The following is a 19873-nucleotide window of genomic DNA, read 5'->3' on the forward strand; positions in this document are numbered from 1 at the left end:
TCCGTTTTACCCTGTATAAAGCTTATGCAGAGTAAACTCATAAATTGTTCGCCCTCTATAACACTGATAGAGAGATATGCACAGTTGTTTGCTCCTCTGGGTATTAATACATACTCTGAGTTAATTAATAAGTAAAAAGTGATTTTATTAAATACAGAAAGTAGGATTTAAGTGGTTCCAAGTAGTAACAGAGAGAACAAAGTAAGTCACCAAGCAAAATAAAATAAAATAAAATGCGCAAATCTATGTCTAATCAAACTGAATACAGATAATCTCACCCTCAGAGATGCTTCAGTAAGTTTTTTCCTTAGACTGGACACCTTCCAGGCCTGGGCACAATTCTTTCCCCTGGTACAGCTCTTGTTCCAGCTCAGGTGGTAGCTAGGGGATTCTTCATGATGGCTCCTCTCTCTCGTTCTGTTAATGGCCCACACTTTGCATAATTACAATAGGCCCTCAGAGTTATATTTCATATTTCTAGTTTCAGATACAAGAGTGGTACATTTATACAAATAGGATGATCACACACATAGATTGTAAGCTTTGTAATGATACCTTACAAGAGACCTTTTGCATGAAGTATATCCCAGTTAAATTATATTCACTTATCATATTTTTATAAAACCATATAGACTGCACAACGTCACAATGGTCACTCACTGCAATCCAGCGATAAGCCCTTCAAATCAGCTCTCTGACTGGCACTGCTCAGACTGGGCTGTTCCACTCGCTGAGTTTTGCCAGCTCTCGCCAAGGTCTTGCTTTCCAACCAGGCTTTGCAGGATTGGGAGAACGATGAAAAGAAAAATGTAAAGGTGCCATACCCTCCCTGACCTGAGTAAGCTGCCTGGGCTGCTGCTGCTGCTGTGGATTGTGACAATCTTAACCCACTCTTTTCACTCAGCTTTGGATTTTCTTTAAATGTTACAAAAACCCATCAACCCAGATACCCGTCCACTCCTGGACTTTCGAGTCTGCTCCTCCATTAATACCATTTGTGGCATGTTCCTCTCCACACATTTTTTTTTAAACTCTTTAGTTACTTAGGAAGTTGTAAAAGGTTTACAAATTTTGGCTCTGTAAATAGAGGCAAACCAATAATCATCACCACAGTGAGCTTTTGTTTAGAGAAATATTATACAGTAATAGGGCTATCACATCTCTCTATTTAACCGAGTTACCATCTTTAGAGTAACCAGGACATGCTGTTGCTAGTGATTTTATTAAATTGAGTGAAACCCCTGATTCCATATATTTAACAAACTAGGCATTTCTATTAAATGTTGTTCAAAAATTTGGACAGGTGTGCTGGTTTGTTTGCAGGCAAATATACTTTGAAGATTGAATAAATGGTAACCAAATATGTAAGTATCTACCTGTCCCCTATTCATAATTGGTACATTATTTTTTCCATAACAACCACCTCTTGGATTGGTCCTGCTTTGAGCAGGGGGTTGGGCTAGATGACCTCCTGAGGTCCCTTCCAACCCTGATATTCTATGATTCTCTCATATTTTTTGTACCATTCCTGTAGAGTTGGACTATTTTTCTTGTTCCAATGAAAAGCTATCAGTATCCTTTCAACTACTAGCAGGCAAGAGATTAATTCTTCATTTCCTTTAGTGTGACCATTTCTTCCTGGAACCCCTGGATGATTACCCAAGGATCCTTTGGTAACAAATATCCAACCATTTGTGATATTTGGTTAAGAACTGCATCCCAATACTCTCTGCTGACTAGACATGTCCAGCATCAATGTGTAAAATCTCTTCTTTCACCAGTTAATCATTTACTTATACATCCAATCTATGTGTATTATTTCTTAACCTGACTGGTGTGCGGTACCATTGAAACAGTAGCGTAAAGAAATTTCCTTTTCTTGTGCTACACACAGAGGTTTTTCCAGATCAAACCCCATTCTTCTGAAGTAACTGGTCTATCCAGATCCTTTTCCCAGAGTGTCCACACACTTTTTGTATCAAATGTCCATCAGGAATACAATGACTGTCACTGTCACTCTGTCTCAAAGAAAAATTCCAACTGATTTCAACTTTATGCAGAGGATATTTGCCTGCTGCAGTACCACATTGATCCACTAGATGGGTGATTGCCTCAGGGATATCTCAACAGGCTTGAGAAATGGACTACATGTATTGTACTTCTTAAAAAGAACAGGAGTACTTATGCTCAAATAAATTTGTTAGTCTCTAAGGTGCCACAAGTACTCCTGTTCTTTTTACGGATACAGACTAACACGGCTGCTACTCTGAAACATTGTACTTCTTGTAGTCTGCATCCCAATTTAACTTCTCCTATCAAAATACTTCCAACGCAAATAGTCTGTCATGGACCAACAAAGTGAACTGATTTATGACACTCGCAAAAGCCTGAGATCCTGCTTTAAAAAATCCACCTCAGAGCTCTTCTGTGTGAGTGAGATTTGTTGCAGACAATTGCAAGGCAACTGAGCATCAGTTAAGTCCATTGGCTTGTAACAAACCGGTAAAAAATGAACAATGCCAAGGTCCTGTGTGCACTTCACTTGCAACCAAGTCAAGGCATATAGGTATCGGGTTCTAGTTTATCATAAAGATAGGACTTTAACTGTGTCTGTCACTGTTGGGTGTGCCTGACCCTTTAGCCTGGTTTCAGAACACACAACACATTGGAACCATACTGCCAAGTCCTTTGACTCGGTTGCAGTTAACATGCAGTTGGTAAGTGCTACCTTTCCTAATTCACAGCCTACAGCAGAGGTTTTGCCTTTAAAGCCATGATCATAGAAATGCAGGGCTGGAAGGGACCTCTTGAGGTCCTCTAGTCCAGCCAACCATACTGAGGCAGGATTCAGCAGGTGAACCTAGCCCATCCCTGACAGGTATGTGTCTAACCACCGGCGATAGGGATTCGACAACCTCCCTAGATAGCCTGTTCCAGGGCTTAACAAGTCTTACAGTTAGAAAGTTATCTAACCTAAATCTCCCGTGCTGCAAACTAAGCCCATTACTTCTTGTCCTACCCTTGGTGGACACGGAGAACAATCAATCACTGTCCTCTTTAACATACCTTTTTTGAAGACTGTTCTCGTGTGCCCCCTCAGCCTTCTCTTCTGTAGACTAACCATGCCCAATTCTGTCAATCTTTCTTCACAGGCCATGCTTTCTAAATGTCTCATTTTTATTGCTCTCCTATGGATTCTTTCCAATTTGTCCATGTCTTTCTTAAAGTGCAGTGCCCAAAATGGGAAACAGTACTGCAGCTGAGGCCTCACCAGTGCTGAATAGAGCAAAACAATCATGTCGCATGTCTTACATACGGCACTCCTGTAAATACGCCCTAGAATTATATGTACCTCTTTTGCCGCAGCATCTCACTGTTGACTCATATTCAATTTGCAGTCTACTATAATCTCCAGATCCTTTCCTGCAGCACTGCTGCCTAACCAGTTTTCCCCCTTTTTGTAGTTGTGCATGTGATTTTTCCTTCCTGAATGTAGTACTTTGCTCTTGTCTTTATTAACTTTTATCTTATTGATTTCAGAGCAATTTTTCAATTTATCGAGATCACTTTGAATTCTAATCCAGTTGTCCAAAGTGCTTGCAACCCCGCTCGGTGTTAGATGCAAATTTTACACATGTACCCTTTACTTCTTCATCCAAGTCATTAATTAAATTATTGAATAGTACCAGTCCCAGGACAGATGCCTGCAGGACTCCCACTTGATATGTCCTCCCAGTCTGAAAGCAAAACCATCAGCAATTCTATGTAAAAGAAAAATTGGCAAAACCATACTTATGCCAACAAGATCATGGTCTAAGTGTTACCTCGTCTGTACTCATTCATTATCCATAATTACAACTTATTAAAAATTTAGCTATCAAAGTTCTTAATGTACCTTTAACAATTCTTCATTGTATATTTCAGTCTTATAAATCAGTATATGTCATCACCTGCTACCCTTTAGTCTGTTAGAAGGGGGTGGGAGGATTATGGAAGACATGATGCTTTATTGTCAGCATTTCAGATCTTCTTTAAACATGGGTTTTTCATTCAAAGTCCAGTTTTGTTTGTGAATTATCACAACTCTCTCTCTCTTCTCCCCCCCCCCCCCCATTAGAAATTTTCCTGTGAATGTATTTTGAGGGGTGGCTCCGTTTTGGGACCTTGATATTTAGTTGCTTTTAATGGAATCCCAACAGGTCTTTCTGAGAGAAGGAATCCAATTTCAAGGTTCTTACAGGGGTTGTAGCTGGTATCAGGAGATGAGCTGCCATTCATGGAATCGTAGGACTGGAAGGAACCTCGAGAGGCCATCTAGTCCAGCCCCCTGCACTCAAGGCAAGACTAAGTATTATCTAGACCATCCCTGACAGGTGTTTGTCTAACCTGCTCTTAAAAACCTCCAATGATGCAGATTTTACAACCTCCCTAGGCAGTTTATTCCAGTGCTTAACTACACTGACAGGAAGTTTTTCCTAATGTCCAACCTAAACATCCCTTGCTGCAATTTAAGCCCATTGCTTCTTGTCCTATCCTCAGAGGTTAATGAGAACAATTTGGTACATTGCAATTATTGAACAGCTTTCTAAGAGTAATGACACATGTCAGCTCATGCCCCACAGTCAGTGCAAGGGCACTGGGTTATGACAACTTTAGTCCTGAACTACTCAACCATAGATCCCCAGATTACCAGTTTCCTGCTCTTACCCCACCAGACCATGCTCCTTCTATGCTTCATACTCTCCTGGGCATTGCATAGTTAGCTGAGAGACTATAAGGTTCTGAACGACATTTTCCGCTCATTTGCTTTTGCTGTGTCTCCTCCCAGTGAATCAGCTTTTTATTTACTCTTTGGAACATGAGATAACTGGACACCACATACTCTTCATTTCTCTCCTAATCCTACTTTTATCACCATGTGAGTAGCTGGATGAGATTTAGGTCTGTTCTGGGAAATGAATGTGGACATAGATGGATTGGTTTCTGTAATGTCTGTAGGGCTGCCTTGCAGAAGTGTGTGTGGGAGGAATGGGTGCTAGCGACTGCTGCCGGAGGTTGGATTTAGGACCTGCCCCTGAGAGCAGAGCACTGTCTTAGAGTTTATTGGCTTCCAATGAGGGAAGCACTTTAGCTGTGAAACAGTTTGAACTCCGCCCTTCCCTAGCAGGGGAGCATGAATGCTCATAGACTTAAGTCAGGATGGACCATTGTGAACATCTAGTCTGACCTCCTGCATAGTGCAGGCCACAGAACCCACCCACTCCTGTACTAGCCCCCTAACCTCTGGCTGAGTCACTGCAGTCCTCCGATCATGGTATAAAGACTTCAAGTGGCAGAGAATTGAAACTATTGCTGTTGTGGTCTGCTATGGAGTGAGAAGTACCAGGAACTTGGCAGTTAGCCGACATCTATAGGTCACCGTGTGCACACATTCATCCTACAGCAAGGGAATGGCTAGCCCACTTGCACACAGCACATTGGTGTACTGTCTTAGTGCTTTAGCTCATCTTGAATGGATATCAGAGCCGTCCGTAGGATTTATGGGGTCCTACGCAGTATTATTAAGCTGGTGCCCCTACACTGGTGCATTCGGCTCTGTGAATACAGCTTCTGCCTAGTAAGGAGGCTGCAGCGCACGCTGGGTGTGCGGGAGCTGACCCCGCTCTTACCTACTGTCCCGGTCATAGGTGTGGATTCCGTAGGTGGGTGCTCTGGGGCTGGCGCACCCACAGGGAAAATTTTAGTGGGTGCTGAGCACCCACCGGTGCCAATTTCCCCCCCCCCCCCCATGCGCCGGCGGCCCAGTGCTTATCCACTCCTCCCAGTGCTTCCGGAGTGCTGCGAACAGCTGATTTGTGGCGTTCAAGCTCCGGGAGGGAGGGGGAGAAGTGGGGACGGTGCGCTCTGGGGAGGAGGCAGGGTGGGGGCTTGGGGGAAGAGGTGGAGTGGAGGCGGGACCTGGAGCGGAGGCAGGGGGGTCAAGCACCTCCTGGCAAGATGAGAAGTCGGCGCCTCTGGTCCCGATGTTGCCCCACATTTTCGGGTGTCCTACGCAGCTGTGTATGCTGCATATGCCTAAGTTGTATAGGGCAGATAGTGTATCAAGCCCTACCTCCGTGGGCTTCTTTAACCTGTAATGGATAACTCCTGTAACAGTTATGGCATGATTGCTGTTTCATGCCAAAATACATTCACTGTTAAATATATGGACCCTCCCTGAGATCAGTTTCAACCCTGGTGTAAATCTAATGGCTGAGTTCCACCCAGGATGAATTTGGCCCATCATGTTTAAATGGTGTATGAAGAATACGGTCACACTCTTCCTAAAGGAATGAATGTGTCTAAGTAGTTAAGCAGCAGGAGCTGTGAGTCATAACTCCTGAGTTACTAATCTCTCTGCTTCAATTTCTGCATCCTTTAAAATGGGGCGAATCCTACTTCCTTCTCTGCGGGGCACTAGAAGATTTAATTCATTATGATTTGGATTAGTGCTTTGAGATCTTTGGGCGAAAGGGGCCTGGAAGTGCAAAGAGTTGCTACTACAGTTATTAGAGTCATGGAGTTTGAGGTCAGAAGTCTGACCTCTGTGTATCACAGGCCAGCAGCCGCACACTAAACCGAACAACTGAAATGTGAGCAAATATTACCAGGGAACTATATAGTTCTGTGCAGAGAACAGGAGGGACGGAGGTGCACCAGTGCCCGAGGCCCTGGCACTGGCAAGGAACTGATGAAGTGAGCTGTACCCAGATGATACGGGTAAGTGACCCACACCCATGTGGTGCAGAGGAAGGTGGAAAAAAAACAAAAGTCACTGCCAATCTGACTGGGGGAAATTTCTTCTGACCCCACATAGGGAGATGAGTTAGACCCTGAGCTTGTGAGCAGGAACCAGCCAGCCAAGCACCTGAGAGAGAGAAGATTCTTTGCCACCTCCGAGCACTGGCTCTCCTACTCCAGTTTCCCATCTCCAGCCGTGGCCATCCCTGATAGTTCAAAGGAAGGAGACATACAAAATTATTGGGGGGGAGGGTGGGAAGAATCCCCTTCCGACTCCTACACATGGTCATTTATTTTGTCCTCTTTCACCTGATCTTTATCCAATGGTGTTTAACTGACTTATGTTCAGGATGTATCAAAACCCAATAAAAATATAACCGTTGTGAAAAAAGAAAGCGTTGGAAGAATATACTCATGATGTATATAACCGCATACCACTGAACACATGCTTAGCAGATTGTCAGCTCATGGGGGCAGAGACCATCTTTTTGTTCTGTGTTCGTACAGCGCCTAGCACCAGGGGGTCGTGGGCCATGCCTGGGGCTCCTGAGTGCTACTACAATACAAAGAATAAATCAATAATATCATGATTGCAATGAAATACAGCTAAGGCCAGCTCTCTGCCCCCAAGCCTTAGAACTGAAACGCCACAATCAGCCAGGGGCCTCTGATTCCTGTGTCTCTTTAGCTCCTTTGCATCATCACATTTCAGCTTGCTGCTCAGCACAGCAGGTGAAAGCATTATCCTGTAAGCAGTAGGAACCTGATTTCCCAAAGTGCTGAACGCTCACAACTCCGGGTGACGTCAGCGGGAGCTCGGAAACAATAGATCAGGATGGCAGCGTACCAATCCTGCCTTCGGCCCCGGCGCTGAGCTCCTTCCGCTCCCAGCAATGTCGCTTAGCACGCTGACAAAATGGGTGCTGAGGAGGGACGGGAGAGGGAAGAGGATCAGTTCAGGGACGGTGCTGTATGGCTAAGAAAGGCACTTCTGCCTGCACACCAGTGTAACACAGAAACTGTGCTCTGGCAGGCAGCCCCCAAGGGCGTGGCTCCCAAGGCAGGGAGCCTGGTAGAAACATAGCCATGTATTGCACAACACAGCTGGCTCTCGTCCAGTCAGTCCTCTATGATACTGCATAGGGCACCTGTAGGCCCCACCTGCTCCGGAGACCAGCCAGCTGTTGGTTTCAGCAGGCTGACTAACACGGCTGGGTTTCGAAGGGTTACATCTTTATCTGGAAAAACAATGAGGAGTCCCTGTTTATCACTTCAAAAGTTTTTTTCTCTTACTTAATTGGCCTCTCAGAGTTGGTAAGACAACTCCCACCTGTTCATGCTCTCTGTATGTGTGTGTGTATATATCTCCTCAATATATGTTTCACTCTATATGCATCCGAAGAAGTGGGCTGTAGCCCACGAAAGCTTATGCTCTAATAAATTTGTTAGTCTCTAAGGTGCCACAAGTACTCCTGTTCTTTTTGTGGCACCTTAGTTAATCTCTAAGGTTCCACAAGGACTCCTTATTTTTGCTGATACAAACTAAGAGGCTACCACTCTGAAACCTGTCATCTTTATCTGGGGATACTTCCTGGTTAAGTGATTGGGATGGTTGGAGCTTGTGAGAGAGCAGGAGAAGGTGGGTGGGGAGAGAGTTAAGGTTTTTACACAAAGGAGAAGGCGCTGTCTGTGTACATTGTGGTTTGCATGTACACAAAGAGCAAATCATAGGAACAGATCTTCCACACCGGGGCTGCAGGAACGGCCCACAGCAGGGGGGATGGGAACTACAGATTTGCAATCGGAATGATATATTTTAGACTAAGGAAACCAGCAGAGAGAGAGCACAGGATGTGTGTGTGTTTCCTCTGTCACAGGGTGTCTCAGCCACAAGTGTGAGAAGAAAATGGCAGTTTCTGCTATGCACTGGCAGAGTTTTTAGGAATATAAAAGAACAGGGCATGGAAGATCACACTTTCCCAGCTACAGACACTGCACCCTGTAAGGACGGATTAAGGCTGGATCCTTGTGGGAGAGACCAACTGGTGTGAAAGGGACCCAGGTCAGCAGTGAGGAACACAGGGCCAGGCTGTAATGGGTGTTGCTAGCATACTAGACATTCGTATGGAACATGCCCAAGTCTGGAAAATGGAATTGAGACGAGGTCCGAGTGCTTTGCCGGTATAGCTATCCCTGTATACCAAGCCAGCAAACACTAGCAGCATCTTATACTGACAAAACTCTGCTTTTGCCAGTACTGTAGCATCACTTATTCCAGCCTCCCTGAGCAAAACAATCTATACGTGTCAACGTTACAGTTTTGCATCTGCACTAGTGGCTTCTGCCAGCACAGCTATAATATCGATCACAGAGCGGACCTCCTCGCATCTCTGACCAGCACAGCTATGCTGACAAAAGCTTTTGTAGAGTACACATGGCCTAAGAAGGAAAGAGCAGGGTTGGAAGAGACCGGATGAATGGCAGGAGAGGAAGATCAAAGAGTCGGGGGAGAGGAGCTGAAAAGTTTAGATGAATCCATGTTTCATTTATTCTTAATCCACCCCTGAGTCTGGACGATTAAAAATTAGGGAGTTCAGGGATTTGGCCCCTTCTACTCACCTAGTCCATAAATAAAGAGCAGTGGAGGCGAATGTGGGTGGACAGAGTTTCAATATAAATAGGCCCCAGCCACAATTTTTAAATCTGCCTCCAGATCAGAGTTTCCCCAAAGTTTGGAGTGTTTGGATCTGAGGTTTTGTTGTGGATTCATCTCAGAGTCTAGCGACAGACCCAGTCAATCCCACTGCAGCCACATCTGTTGTTAACCTTAACATCTGACTGTATGGACACCACATGCTATGCTAAAGGCATTTGTCTGCATCCTGAAACTGTTACCAAGTAAATGCCTTCCCTTGATTCATCAGAGCTTAGCTGCCCACAAAAGTGGTGCTGCTTTAACTAGTCCGGTATTGCAAGAACGGTATAACCTCCCTATTGTGGATGCAATTATATCCGTATAAAGCTGCTTTATGCCGGAATAGGTATTCCCATACACGAAAGGGACTAGGCTATATTGGTCTAAGGCTCCTTTATACCAGTATAACTGGCCACGCTAGGGGGTGTACCAGGATAATGAGTGTGGTAAAAAAAAATCACTCCTAACAAAAATAGTTATACGGGTACAAAAATGGTGTGTAGACCAGGCCACGGTGACCAAACACATAGGGACACCTAGGCATTATAATCCTTGGTGCAATCTGCAACCCTATTCACAGCAGTGAGAAGGTGGGACCTGGTGTTTGCTGGCATAGACTCCCCGCTGGGCAGTCCTTTGTTCACTCCCTGTTGCTTCCCAGCTCTATTTTAGTGGCTCACATCGTCAATTTCACCTTAGCAGCCTATTCAGAAAGGTTTGATTGCTCTGTGCCTGCATGAAATTAGCACACTTCCCCCAGCACAACCTCTCCCCTGAGAAGTAGGGCTCCATTTTGTTTGTGTGTGTGTGTGTAGTAAGAGGAATCCACTGTAACTCTAATTGCTGTGTATCCCCCCAAATGCCCACTCCCAGCTAGTGCCTGGGGGTATCACCCCACATGTCCACTCCCAGCCAGTGTCTGGAGGTATCCCCAAAATTTGATAGGGTTTTGGGGAAGGTTATTCTGGTGGGAATAAAGGGGGCTTTTCTGCTGCTTTGATTTACCAGCTGGCTGGTTCCTTTATGTATACATGTTTATTTCTATCATGCTGGGGGGAGGGCGGGGCTCATCACCAGTGTGTGTGGGTACCCCACAAGGTGCCACCATCCACCTGTATCAGGGTGCCTCAGGGACAGAGGATTAGAACCACCAGGGTTGTTTTTTTTTGCAAGTGAATGGAGCTGCTGAATGAGCCTTTTGCAGGAGGAAGAAGAGAGAGAGGAGGGGCCCAGGCGAGGTAATCTCGTGTGATCACACACAGAGAGAGACCCAGCCACACCTTGAAACTACCTGAGCCCAAGGAGAAGGGGAGGAAAACTCCAGACAAACACAGGGAGGAGAAAAGGGGAAGGGAAGCGAACCAAAGTGCGGGACCCAAGTGGGAGGGTAACCTAGGGGGCAAGGAAGTACTGTACTCCGAGACCTTGTCGTTCCCACAACTGGCTTCACCCGGTCTGTGAGTTTCAGCTGAAACTGATCAGCCATGGACTCAGGTCCCTGAGCTACTCAGCCACCAGGAAGGACTTTGTACACCGCAGCAGGAACAACAGCTCTGTGCGCTGGGATTGAAAACGTTGAATTGTTTTGGGGGCAAACTCCACCCACCCCGATTTCCCAAACCTTCCCCCCAAAAAGGGGTGGGGGGAGGAAACCATGAAAGACTATCGGCTTTCCGAAGAAAGAAAAATGAATGATTATCAGCTTTCCCCAGGAAGGAAACTGAAAACCTCGGATTCAGGGCTGAAGTACAACAATAGAAAAGAGGTGAGCTGCATTTATGGGGCTGTTTTTTAACCATTCCCCTCCTCTCCTGCTTGACGAGTGAGTGGAGGGAAAGGCCAGGTCTAAAGGCCTCTGCTCGCAAGATGCAGATTTCTGGGTGTTTTCTAAAATAAAACGAGTTAAAAGTATTCCCTAGTGCTGGGACGAAGGCTTGTGGAGTGACTTGGAGGATTCTGCTTTCCTGGCTTGTGGGATAGATAAGCAGCCACTCCTGTTCAGCGAATAACAAATAGGGAGGAGGAAGGCTGGAACTGGTTGCTGCTCTAGCTCAGGGGGTCTTTGATGGCAGGGTTTGGGCTGGCCTGATTAGTCCTTGCAGGGCTTTTCATATGAGAAATGCTGTCTGTCAGTTTTCACAGCACCAGGACTGTTGGATAGGCCTATCATCCCATCTCACCTTAGCTGGAGGTAACTTACAGGAGTGCGCTTGTTCAGACCCTTTCTGCAAACTGGAACCCGTCTAACTTCAATCTGTTTTGAACCTGCTTTGGTTAAACCAGGGTACAGCCTTGTATGGACCGTCTTAAATAGACTTAACCCCGGGTCATTTTGATTTTTAGCTTAATGCAGGCCTTGTCTGTGTGACAAGCTGTACTGCGCCAACTCTGAATCCGTTTGAATGCAAGTAATTGAGTTCAATACAGGGGTGACTGGGTGAAATGCCATGGTCTGTGTTATACAGGCCAGACTAGATGACCTAATAATAGTTCACTCTCACCTTAAAATCCATTACTGTAAAAACCAATTTAGTTAAATGGGTGCAAAACATAATTTCAGTACTCTTAACTCAATTTGGAACCAGGCTTATACTGTTTCAGGTTAAAATGAGTACTGTACAGATATTTTCAGTAGCTCTAAATGCAATTTAAGTGTATTAAGAGTCCACACTGTTTTGCACTGGATCTAACTCAAGTAGTTCAAAATCACCCCTGTATTTGATCCAGAGTAAATTACCTGTGTAGCCCAGGCCTTACGGTGATTAAGGGGGCTGTTTTGTTGCTTATTGGTTATGCGGAGTATTGCTCTTGTCTTGTGAAAGAGGGCCAGGCTAACCTGGCCTTGTCTCTTAACTCCAAGGCCTTGGCTATTATTCCAGTGGAATTTCCTACTAAGGCTTTGAACATCCTGGTGAGGACTTATCTCCTGAAGGGTAAGGTCATGTCAGAGAGGTGATTTTTCTAAGGGTGGATTTGGGCCATTGGTGCTGACCCAGAAGTGTGTACCTCTTGCAGTCTCTGCTTATTTAAAACCTGGCATTTAGAAAATTGTATTTTTATATTAAAACAAAGTGCAAGTGCCTTCCCAGATTTCTAGTCTTAGTTGTCGATCTATGAACTGTGGGTTCTTAGGTGAGCTATTGTTAGCTGGCAATGGTGAAGAATTGCTGAGTCATTTTCTTCTTGCCCTGAATGAGGAATTCAGTTATGCAAGGCAAATGGCCTCATCTGGTCTCAGGCTGTGAGAATGTCTTTGATGCAGAGTTAACTCTGCATCAATCTACACTCAAGTTACTCCTCTCCAGTGAGCTTAGCTTGCAGCCATGCTGCAAAACAACAAGTGCTGTGTCCACACAGGTCATGGGGGTGGTGTGAGGAAGAATTACAGGAAAGCATTGGAGGACTAGTGGTGCTACCTTGCATTCTGGTTGTGTTAGCAGCTGATTAATTGTGCTTCCAGTCTGTATGCCCTTCTAGGCCAGCCAACTCGAGTTAGCACCACTGCAACTGAGGCTTGGTCTACACTACCCGCCTGAATCGGCGGGTAGAAATCGATCTCTTGGGGATCGACTTATCGCGTCTCGTCAGGACGCGACAATCGATCCCCGAATCGACGCGCTTACTCCACCAGCGGAGGTGGGAGTAAGCGCCGTCGACTGGGAGCCGCGGCAGTCGATTTTGCCGCCGTCCTCACAACAGGGTAAGTCGGATCTGATACGTCGAATTCAGCTACGCTATTCGCGTAGCTGAATTTGCGTATCTTAAATCGACCCCCCCCTGTAGTGTAGATGTAGCCTGAGTGAAGGGGTTGTGCTGTGGATGGGATTTTAGGAGCAACACGTGAGTTAACTTTGCAGAGAAGTTGAGCCCTGTCTTCTCTGTAGAGTTTCTACTTATTATCTTTCCCCTGCCCTGTCCTGCCTAACTTCTTGTTACAGATTTAAAGAATCAGTAATTGTATCTGCATCTATGCAGTCCGGAGCAGATCAGCTGCTCTGTAAAGACCTTTATTGTTTTACGTTCTATGGTGCTGAGAGCTTTCATTAAGCAGAAAACGGAGGGGTGCTCAGATTTGGAGTCCAATTCTGTTCTGTCACAGCCTCGGAACCCCATATGGGTCCCTGATATGAACGAGAGCAGAACATGAACAATGGCAGGTCCCCTAGAAATACCATTGATGGAGAATCCATAACCCAGCCAAGCAGAGCAGAGATGGCAAGGCCTGATTGCTTTAACTCTTCCAGGCTTCGTGTGCAGCTTGTTCAGAGGTAATCAGAGTGGCAGCTGGGGAGCTGCTTCTGGCTAGCAACCTCAATTACAATTCCTCCTTGGGCTGACCAGGAAAGACTGTGTCTATTAGCAAAGCTTTGTGGCAGTGCCACTTGTGTGAGTGTAGCTGTCTAGTTTGTCCATCCCACAGCTGAGTGAACTCTTCATAGGAATAATTTTACCTGATTAATTCAGCCTTTATTTTCTCTTCATGGGTTAGCAGCAAGCAGGTGGTCTGGTTGGTAGAACAATTCCAACTACTTCATTCAAATGAATTTTAGCCTTTGGGCTGTTTGGTGACCTATTGACTGCAGCTCAGTGGTGGCTGATTGCAGCTGTTTCCACTCCTTCAGTGTGTGATTTCCACACAGGGCTTGTTAAGGCTACTGTTGCTGACACAATGCAGCAGAACTGGTGCTAATAAGCACTATTTTGTTGCAGTTGTAGCCAAGGAGGACAAACTATATCCAGGACTAGTTCAGTAACCGTGGTTGAATCTGCTCTGAGCAGGAGGATAGACCAAAGATGGCCACTCAAATGCACAGATTCATAGATTTTAAGGCAAGACAGGACCATCATGAACATCTAGTCTGACCACCTGCTCATTACAGGCCACAGAACCTCCCCCACCCACTCCTGCAATAGACTCCTAGCCTCTGGCTGAGTCACTGAAGTCCTCAAATCATGGTTTAAATAATTCAATTTACAGAGAATCCACCATTTACACTAGTTTAAACCTGCAAGTAACCCATGCCGCAGAGGAAGGCGAACCCTCCCCCCCCCCCCCCCCAGGGTCTCTGCCAATGTGACCCGGGGGAAAATTCCTTCCTGATCCCAAACATGGTGATCAGAACTCATGAGCCAAACTATTTGGGACCTTTGCTCTGCAAACGAAATTTGCTCTGTTTGTGGTGGGAAATGACTAGGCAGTGTTGTTAAAGTGAGTACCTGGATTGTATTGGACCACATTTTCACAAATACTACTTATATTCACCCAGATCTGGGAAGCACATTATTTCCATCCATTGGAGGGTTATAGAGACATATATTCACTGGCCTTTTCATTGAAGCCTTGTCCCATAATCTCAGACCAAAAAAATCAAGCGGAGACAAGTAGCTAGTATGAAGACAACAGTATGGTTCAACCTACACACACACTTCCTCCTCTACCAGGCCTAGGTGCTGGTATGTAGGTGGGGAAAAGTTTGTGACCGAAAGGAGGTGTGTGGTGTTGACTAGTAGCAATCCTAAGAGTTTTATGCTGCATTTCCAAGGTGAAGAGTGGTTGGATCTGTTCAGAGCAGGGATTAGGGGATAACGAAGGAACAAACTGTAGATCTTGTAGGGGTAGACTCGTTTTAGTTAACAAAACTCCCTGCTGTTTAACTCCTGCCTTAGTTTGCAAGGCTCAAATTTGTCAAAGATGACTGTGAAAAAGCACATGGGACCGATACAGGAAGGACGCTTAAAATGCAAAGAGACAAAAGGGGCCTTTTTCATCCAGGAAACTCCAACCCATGAGTCCTTTCAGTGCTAGCCCGGCAAAAACTGTGTCCCTGCCAGCCTTTGGCAACAGGAAAAAAATGTTTTTCCAACAGGAGCAGTTGGTTTCCATGTTGCCAATCCTAACTACTCATGAATCATGACCTCTGATCCCCATCGTATCACTAGCATAAAAATCATGAAATGGCAAATAAACTTTTTTTAGCGGGGAGGATATTTGCCTTCTGGGTTTTTTTTAAACCTTTAGGGTGCACTTTCAAGCTTCTCTCCGCAACCAGCAGGTCTTGAAAGTTTGATTGTTTTTACTAGGTTGTTTAATCACAGACTCATAGAAATGCTGGACTGGCAGGGACCTGGAGAGGCGGGACCAAGTAAACCTAGACCAGCCCTGACAGGTGTTCGTCCAACCTGTTCTTAGAAACCTCCAGTGATGGGGATTCCACAACCGCCTTTGGAAGCTTGTTCCAGAGCTTAACTACCCTTATAGATAAAGTTTTTCCTAATATCTAATTTAAATCTCCATGGTTGCAGATTAAGCCCATTACTGTGTGTCCTACTTTCATTAGACATGTAGAGAATTTGGTCACGGTACTCTTTATAACTGCCCTTAACATATTTGAAGACTGTCAGGTGCCCCCTCAATCTTCTGTTCTCAAGACTAAACATATCCAATTTTTTAACCTTTCCTCAGAGGTCAGGTTTTCTAAATCTTTTATCATTTTCGTTGCTGTTTTCTGGACTCTCCAATTTGTCCACATCTTTCCTAGTGTGGTGCCCAGAGCTGGACACCATACTCCAGCTGAGGTCTTACCAGCACTGAGTAAAGTGAGCAGTTACTTCCTGTGTCCTACATACAGTGCTCCTATAAATACACCCCAGAATATTAGCTTTTTTGCCACTGCATTACATTCTTGGCTCATACTCAATTTGTGACCTACTATAAATCTTTTCAGCAGTATGACCATCTAGCCAGTTATTCCCCACTTTGTAGCTGGGCATTCAATTTTTTTTCTTCCTAAATGTAGTACTTATCACTTATCTTTATTGAATTTCATCGTGTTGATTTCAGACCAGTTCTCCAATTTGCCATGGTTATTTTGAATTCTAATCCAGTCCTCCAAAGTGCTTGCAACTGGGCCTTTGGTGCCATCTGCAGATTTTCTATAGCCTACCTTGCACTCCATTATGCAAGCCACTAATAAAAATGTTGAATACTACCAGACCCAGGGAAGACCTTTGCGGGCGGGACCCCAGGAGATACACCCTCACAGTTTGACAGCAAACCATTGGTAACAACTCTGGTTGTGCACCCATCTGATTTCATCTAGACCACCTTTCCCTAGTTTGCTTATGAGAAGAATGTTATGTGGGACTGTGTCAAAAATCTTACTAAAATCAAGTTATAGCTTAGGGTTATCATACGTCCGTATTTCCCCAGACATGTCCGGCTTTTTAGTTGTTAATTGCCGTCCGGGAGGATTTTTTAAATATATAAAAACATCCAGAAAATACGGACGTATGATAACCCTACCCACTGCCCCCTCTCCTCTTGGGGTGTCAGCTCGCTCAGCCTGTGGATTGCAACCCCCCCGTGTTGCTGCAACCCTGCGCCCCAGGGCTAGGAGCGGTGGCGTCTCTGCAGCCAGCTGCTGGTGCGGGGGACCCGCAGCCGCTTCTCCCTCCCCCGAGCATCCCCCGTGGCTCTGGCAGAGCCTCAGTCTCCCCCCTCCGTCCCGGACGTGCAAGGAGCCCCCCCGCCAGCGGTCCGTGCAGCCGGGGCTGCCTCCCCCCCGGCGGAGCCGCTGCCCGGGGGTGGGTCCCGGCGCAGGGAAAAGTTTCTCGGTGCGCGGCAGCCGCGGCGGCTCCCGGGAGCCCGAGCTCCTTCACCCGGGAAGGGCCCGCGCTGCAGCACCTCCCGCTGCCTGAGCTGCCGCAGCCTCATCAGGTCCGGCTGGGAGCGGGGTGGAGGCTCCCCTGAGGGAGGTGAAGGGTGGGGGACTCTGAGGTGGGGGGGGGGATTCTGAGGGTAGGGGGCTATGGGAGGGGGTGGGGGGCTCTGAGGCAGGGGCTGTGGAGAGTGGGGGGCTGTGGAGGGGGTGGGCTATGGGAGGAGGTGGGGAAATGAAGGGTAGGGGTTATGGAGGGAGGTGAAGGGGAGGACTGAGGTGGGGGTGCTGTGGAAGGTGGGGGCCGCTATGGAAGGTGGGGGCTATGAGAGGGGGTGGGGGGCTCTGAGGCAGGGGCTGTGGAGAGTGGGGGGGCTGCGGAGGGCAGGCTCTCAGGAGAGGGGGCACTGAGGCAGGAGAAGGCTGAGGATGGGCCCTGTGGAGAGCAGGTGGCTCTGGGGTGAGGCCTGGGGGGTCCGGCGGGCGAGCAGGAGGCGGCTCTGGGGTGAGGCCTGGGGGGATCCGGCGGGCGGGCGGAAGGCGGCTCTGGGGTAGGGTTACCATACGTCCGGATTTTCCCGGACATGTCCGGCTTTTTGGTCATTAAATCCCCGTCCGGGAGGAATTTCCAAAAAGCCGGACATGTCCGGGAAAATAGGGAGGCATGGTAAGGGGACCGCCTCCTCCCCGGGCTCCAACTTTCCCTGCTCCCGCTGCTCTCCACCACAGCGGGGGCTGAAGCAACTTCCCCAGCGCAGCAGCAGCCGGGGGTGGGAGGGAGGAGGGGGAATGCGGGGTGCTCAGGGGAGGGGGCTGAGTTGGGGTGGGGACTTTGGAGAAGGGGCGGAGTTGGGGGAGTTGGGGCGGAGCCAGGGCCCCGTGGAGTGTCCTCTTTTTGCAGTATTGAAATATGGTAACCCTATATAGCTACTCCTGGGGGAAGGGGGTGCAGAATTCATACCTTCCGCAGATTTCTTGGCCCCCCTGAAGAAAAATGGGGAGCCAAGAAATCTGTGGGAAACACACACCCCTTCCCCAGCAGCCGGGCGCAGCAGATCACTGCAGAGGGGAGGAGGGAGACTGGGCGTGTGTATGTGCCTCCTTGGAGAGATGGTAAGAGAGTAGGGCTGGGTGCCTGCCTGCCTTGCGAAAGAGTGAGGCTAGGTCTACACTACCCGCCTGAATCGGCGGGTAGAAATCGATCTCTTGGGGATCGACTTATCGCGTCTCGTCAGGACGCGACAATCGATCCCCGAATCGACGCGCTTACTCCACCAGCGGAGGTGGGAGTAAGCGCCGTCGACTGGGAGCCGCGGCAGTCGATTTTGCCGCCGTCCTCACAACAGGGTAAGTCGGATCTGATACGTCGAATTCAGCTACGCTATTCGCGTAGCTGAATTTGCGTATCTTAAATCGACCCCCCCCTGTAGTGTAGATGTAGCCTGAGACAGAAAACTGTCGCTCACATCGCTGTTGCTGCATCCCGGACTTGGAGGCGTAGGGCTGTGTGAAGCAGGCTCTGTCCCTGAGGCCGAGCAGAAATGTAACAACTAAGCAGGCAGGCTGCTAATGTTCCCATTGTCAGTTAATTGTTCCCATTCTTAGTCAATTAAGGCTCCTTTACCTTGGCAGAGCCTTATTGTAAATGACAGTAACAATCCTCAGCTAGGAAGGTCTATGTGCTTTCTCCCTTTTGTTCCTGTGCCAGAGAAGCACAGTGGGGTTAGATCTATTTTACTTGCCCATTTAAAAAAAATGAAGGGCAATGATTAGCAAAACTGTGTGACTTTCATGTGTGAAAGTCGGAGCAATTTAAACGACAGTCTACTTTACAGCTCACCAACCACCAAAATAAAAGTCATGTAATTTAAATTAAAATCCAGGATTATTACTGGAATGCAGGGTATTGTAATTTAACTTTCGTGTCTTTAGGAAATGCTCAACAGTTATTGTGATTTTTTTTTTTCCTGTATGGTAGTTTAAATAAATTAGCAAAATAAGTGAAACTAGTGTGATTATATTGCACTATTTTGACAAACAAAATATGCAGAATTTGGGGGTTTTTTGGTGCAGAATTTTGGGCACAGAATTCCCTCAGGAGTATATATCACAACTAGTGCTTCCCCCTATTCACTAGGCCAGTAACCCTGGCAAAGAAGGAAACTGGGTTGGTTTGGCGTGATTTGTTCTTAACAAATCTGTACCGGCTATTAATTATAACCCTATTATCTTCTAGGTCAGTGGTCCCCAAACTTTATTTTGTCTGTGCCTCCCCTTACTGGTCCATGTTCCCCCAGGACCAGGAGACAGTGGCAGAGGCCAGGGTTGGACCTGCGGCTGGGGGCGGGGCTGGAGTGGAGTTGTGGGCAGAGCGGGGCAGGGTGATGCTCCCTGCCCGCCCCCATGGGGGTTGGCTTGGGCCAGACACCCTGCGCCCCCCCGAACATTCCTATGTGCACCCCCCTAGAGGCAGGGGTGAAAGTAAAATTGAGTTCTTACTGGTATCGGGTTGGCTCTGGTCCCCCCCAAAAGGGGTGGGGCCTCTGGCAGAAGGGGTGGGGCTGGAGGGGGGGTCAGCCCATCAGCGCTGTCTGGCCCGTGCTGCCCGAGGCTCCAGCAGCAATTTAAAGGGCCCGGGGCTCTGGCCACTGCTGCCATGGCAGCGGCAGCTGGAGCCTTGGGACCTTTTAAATCACGGCCTCGGGGCAGCTGCTACTTTTGCTTCCCCCCCACCCCCAGC

General features: G+C 47.2%; 1 protein-coding gene across 1 annotated transcript in view; it reads left to right on the plus strand.

The window, feature by feature from the left end:
* The first annotated feature begins 11129 nt into the window (after window positions 1–11129).
* The window catches only part of ST14 (ST14 transmembrane serine protease matriptase), a 49875-nt gene continuing 41131 nt past the window's right edge, over window positions 11130–19873 (plus strand). Inside the window, exon 1 of the mRNA XM_065417185.1 lies at window positions 11130–11240. Within this exon, the coding sequence (XP_065273257.1) occupies window positions 11130–11240 (111 nt within the window). The remainder of the gene's footprint in view (window positions 11241–19873) is intronic.

This window comes from Emys orbicularis, chromosome 15 (assembly GCF_028017835.1).
Source record: "Emys orbicularis isolate rEmyOrb1 chromosome 15, rEmyOrb1.hap1, whole genome shotgun sequence".
Lineage (NCBI taxonomy): Eukaryota > Metazoa > Chordata > Testudines > Emydidae > Emys > Emys orbicularis.